At 39.0% G+C, this 4,884-nt stretch overlaps 1 protein-coding gene across 1 annotated transcript in view; it reads left to right on the top strand.

Moving 5' to 3' along the window:
* Positions 1–4,442, top strand: part of LOC145408812 (uncharacterized) — a 7,858-nt gene extending 3,416 nt beyond the window's left edge. The window contains exons 2-4 of the mRNA XM_080279458.1: positions 1,674–1,812; positions 2,748–2,912; positions 4,381–4,442. Coding sequence (XP_080135584.1) covers positions 1,674–1,812; positions 2,748–2,912; positions 4,381–4,442 — 366 coding nt within the window. The remainder of the gene's footprint in view (positions 1–1,673; positions 1,813–2,747; positions 2,913–4,380) is intronic.
* The last annotated feature ends 442 nt before the right edge of the window (positions 4,443–4,884 follow it).

Genomic DNA, 4,884 nt, shown 5'->3' with positions numbered 1-4,884 from the left:
CAAAATCTTTCTCTTTCATCTTTTACCATCTCCCCCCACCTCCTCCGCTTTCATATCCTCCTTTCCTCACCCCCACCCGCCCTGTCTGTCCATCCTCTCTTGCCCATTTTTCTTCCCCATATCTCGCCTCCTCTTCCTCCTGCAACCTTCACCTTCTCCCTCCAACCCCTTCCTCCTTTCTAACCCCCCCCCCTCTATCCACTCTCACTCCTCCTTCCCTGAGCACTCTTTCTCCCCCTCCACTTTCCTTACTCCTTTCCTCCCACGTTTTCTAATTCCCCTCCCCTCCCACCTTCCATACTTCCTCTCTCCCATCTTATTCTTCCTCCACCTTCCTTACTTCCTCTCCCCCACCGTACATCATCCCTCCATCGTACCTCCCCTTCACCCGTCCACCTTTCTTACCCCCTCCCCCTCCTTCCTTCACCTCCCCGTCACCCACCACCACCACCACAGCTTGCGCCTCTCCCTCCTCTAAACTTCTCACTCTTCTTCTTGTTGTTGATGTGGCTGGGCGTACACAAGGTAGAGGTCCTGAGAGGAAACCATAAACAAAGGAAGGGAGGTTGAAGCCAGTGTTGATGTTTAAAAAGTTAATGCATACCCATATTTGTTATACGATTAATGTGGTTTTTGCAGCCGGATATGCTGTATGCTGAAAGTTAATTACTGATTCATATTGTTAATTACGGATTCATATTTTTAGTATATAAGATGTGGAAAAGGTTAATTACGTATCCGAAAATGTAGTGTATGAAAATGATATGGCAATATGCTTGATTTCATATCCATATATGTTGTGTCTGACTTGGTATTCAGAATTCATTGTGTTCAGTTTTCTTATCAAGGAAACGGAAAGGTGTTATTAACTGGTATCAGAAAAATGTTGGTGTTTATTGTAATCATCTGAATTCCAGTATGAAAGAAGTTATTGTTTAGTTATATTCGTGTACCACAAGGTGTTATGATTAAAATGTTAGAAATATAAGAAGTTATACTGCTGTGTAAATGAAAGAAATACTCGTACATGTGAAGAAACTTATTAGTGTTAGTAGTATTTGGTGTTAATTGGTGGTATGATGACGTTAGGATTGTGTACATAATTATACCCAGAGCTGTTATACATAGACGGAAATGTGTTGAGTGGTTACCTTACATCCAACACAGGTAGAGGGAGATACGTTACACTGCTATACCCAAACATTTCCAGTACTGTTAGTGTTATGGTGATTTATTTAAGCCTGTAACATCAGTGGATATGACTGAGTGATGCTGAAAGCATATTTATTGCATTATTTGATATGGAAAACAATATTGATGATTGGTACAAAACACTGAATATAAATGGATACCTAAGTGCATTTCCGTAAGACTACAGGAAATACAGTCCATATGGCTTGTCCAAGGGTACTTCGTAGCACCTCTTCCATGCTAGTTTACATCTACTGTACAAATGTTACTGTAGTATTGTCATATATTTTATTTATGCATTATGCGTCGATATTAAAAACATAAACATACTAGAGCAAAGCAAGGTGAAGGACAAAAAATAACCCAAGCTTCCCAAGACGAGAATAAGACTATTTGTGTACTACATGAACTGTTCCTGCCAGTCATAAGCTGTTTATTTTATAATATATTTGTAAATTATATTCCAGAGGCTTCGTTGTTAGAGCCGTCGTCCAGCCCTTGACAATGATGGGAGCTTAAGCGGTGACTTGAAGACCCCGATTCGGAGGCCTTCGTATATTTGTGTCACCGGAGAGTTGCCAGCGACAGTCATGCTCCTCCGCGCTTCCTTGCTTGTGACCGGTATAGTCCATTCACCGTTATTTGAGTTACTTTTCTTAATTTTCTTTTCTTTGGTTGGTATGGGTCGTGGTAAATATATGCTTAGAGTGTTTGTAATACTTTTGAGTTACCGTACTTATTTAATATTGAAGACTTGTCTAGTGTCTTGTTTATGACTGGCTGCAAGGATGTTTGATGAATATTCCGTATATTGATTGGATTTATTTTTTTCTGTGTTAGTCATGTTGTATCTAAGGCTTGGTTCGTGTATGCCTTTGTTCGGTGTAGAACTGTTCACCGTTATTTGGGTTATGTTACGTATTACTTCATGGTGGTCATGTAACATTTAGAACTTATCGAGTGTCTTTAAATTCAAGCCTTGTCGATGGTGTGTGTGTGTGTGTGTGTGTGTGTGTGTGTGTGTGTGTATGGAGGGGGGGGATATTTAGATTCAAGCAGCGACTGATGTTGCGCTGGCTAGATTTTTAACAAACATGTCGATAATGAATGGTATATGTAGTTTATTCCCGTTATCTTTAGTATATTCAACTTTGGAGATATTTTGAATAGATGTGGTTAATTTTAGCCCTCATTAACCCTTTTCGTTACTAGAGTGCTCTCCTATATTGTATAAAATTGTCTCAACTGCAAGAGTAAAAGACATTCTCTGGCTGAAGGGGCTAAGGTAGTGTGATTCTCTCTCTCTCTCTCTCTCTCTCTCTCTCTGTCATATATATATATATATATATATATATATATATATATATATATATATATATATATATATATATATATATATATATATATATATATATATATATATATATATATATATATATATATATTAATAGTAACGAATTTACTTTCTGCAAATGTTTTGGTGAGAGAACATATTATATATACATACCCAATTTTTTACATTATGTTCTTTCATATGCTTGTTTGTGACATTACAGTGATGTGCGTGGTGGTGTGCTGCTCTGGGATGGAGATATACCGGGGTGACGGATGCTTGGAGCGTTGCCCCGTCACTACCTACTACTCGCCAGTCTGTGGCACTGACTATGTTACCTATACCAGCCCTGCGTCGTTGCTCTGTTATAAGAAATGTAGAAACCCAGGTAGGAGAGAGAGTTACATATGGAATGATAAAGAAGTTACACTGAAACTTAAAATGTGCTAATTTTAGTATGTTTATTTTGGTTCTGTTTAAACAATTCATGACATCGTGAAATTAAGACAGATCTATATTGATATGCAAGCCAAAATCCTTATCCGGTTAACTCTCAGACCTCGTCCATATCTCCAGTTGCGAATAATATCGTCCGGAGTTAGCCAGAGTAAAATAAACGTATCACGCTTCGGGATCAAAAGGCAGAATCGATATTTACAGTATGTATTTATTTATCTATTTCAATTCCTCCTACGGCGAAAGCCATAACATACAATACGCTAGACGTTCCATGAGGTTTAGGGGTTAATAGATTTCGTCTGTTATAAAGTCTTTAAAATATAAAATTGAGAGAGAGAGAGAGAGAGAGAGAGAGAGAGAGAGAGAGAGAGAGAGAAGCAGTTAGTGAAGAGGAACTGTGTAACGGTAGCACAGTCACCTGTTTCACGGTGCTGCTGCTCTCTCGCCTTACACGTGCCATAGCCTCTGATTAGTCTGCTAAGAATCACTTTCACTTACTACACACATTTTATACAAATTTGTTCCTCAGTTACGTATTTTACTGAAGTCAGCGGATGATAGAGAAATATCACCCCCCCCCCCTCCAATACAAGATAGCACCGAGATAAAATGCGATATATTACGTCTGTGCATACTATTGTCAGAATATCGCTGGAATCGTCTCCTCATAATGAGAGTGTAAGCCAGAATTAACCCTTCCCCATGCTGGTCAAGTACGACTCAGAAGAGGGATCTGTAGTGAGAGCAGTGCATGTGAAAGTCTACCTCTTACAGTGGCTATGTTTAAGTTAGATTGTGTCATCAGGATGCATATATTGCTAGCATGTGAAATGCAGGTAACATTCAGACGAATTAAATAAATGTTTGAGGTACTGAATGATGAAATAAATGCATTTGCGGGGTGCTTACTGTATAAGATTTGTAGTTAGTGATGGTAGCCAGAGCAGTAGTCAGTTATGCTATTGGCACAATTATTCTTGCGCCCCATTATCCGTAGACGCGGTTATTTGATGGCAGTAAAGGTACGGTAGCGAGAACAGTAGTTAGTTGTGTTATACCAACCTCACGAGAGATATAATGATCCCTGGGATTTTTTGCTGAATTGGCTCATCACTCGCCTGATGTGATTAGTAATCTTGAAGGGCATCGTTTAATGAGTTACCATTAAATGCTGAAGAATATAGTATATGCAGTTAGTAATCTGAAGTACATGCCAAGATTTTGTATTACAGTAGTTGCTGCAGTGTTTAATATGTATCTTATCACCAAATGAACGCAGATTTTTATTTTGAACATCTGTATTGTAAGGTATCTTGCAAAGTTTACCTTGAAACTTTTTCTTATTATTTATATTTACTGTATTTTAGTATTGATAACTTTTTTTTTCTTTTTTTCAGAACTAGGTGTGGCGCATTTTGCTTCTTGCGTCGACTGGATCATGGGCAACGTCAAACTCTGAGAACATCTGCATAATCATATAGTGTTCACAGCCATTTAGCAGCAGGCTTCATGAAGTACTAAGCATTGTGGTAGAGTGCGTGACGGTCAGAAGGGCAGAATGGGATGGAATGAGGGACTGTAGTTGTGTAAGGGTAAGGTTTGCGGCAAGGAGGAGGTAGGGCCTCGTCACACTAGGGTTGAAATTGGACATACTGTACAGTATACTGAAGCAAATTGTGACATGTGTAGGCCGGGGGTAAAAATTGGAAGAACACCCTGTTTCAGAAGAGCACATTTTATTCATTCCGTTTCTCGTTACCACTACTTAATACCTGACAGTGAATAAAGGGATTCCCAAAACGTAATTCATTGAAACCTGGTGGTCTTTCAGCCTTTACCTCGATCTGCATAGTCGAACAGTTTGTGTCAAAATATTCCTCAGTGTGACGAGGCCCTTACAA

The sequence above is a fragment of the Coenobita brevimanus genome, chromosome 78 (assembly GCF_032717465.1).
Source record: "Coenobita brevimanus isolate Jiangsu-jjx chromosome 78, ASM3271746v2, whole genome shotgun sequence".
Classification (NCBI taxonomy): Eukaryota; Metazoa; Arthropoda; class Malacostraca; order Decapoda; family Coenobitidae; genus Coenobita; species Coenobita brevimanus.
The sequence above is the reverse complement of the archived record's forward strand: the minus strand, read 5'-3'. Positions and strand labels throughout refer to the sequence as shown.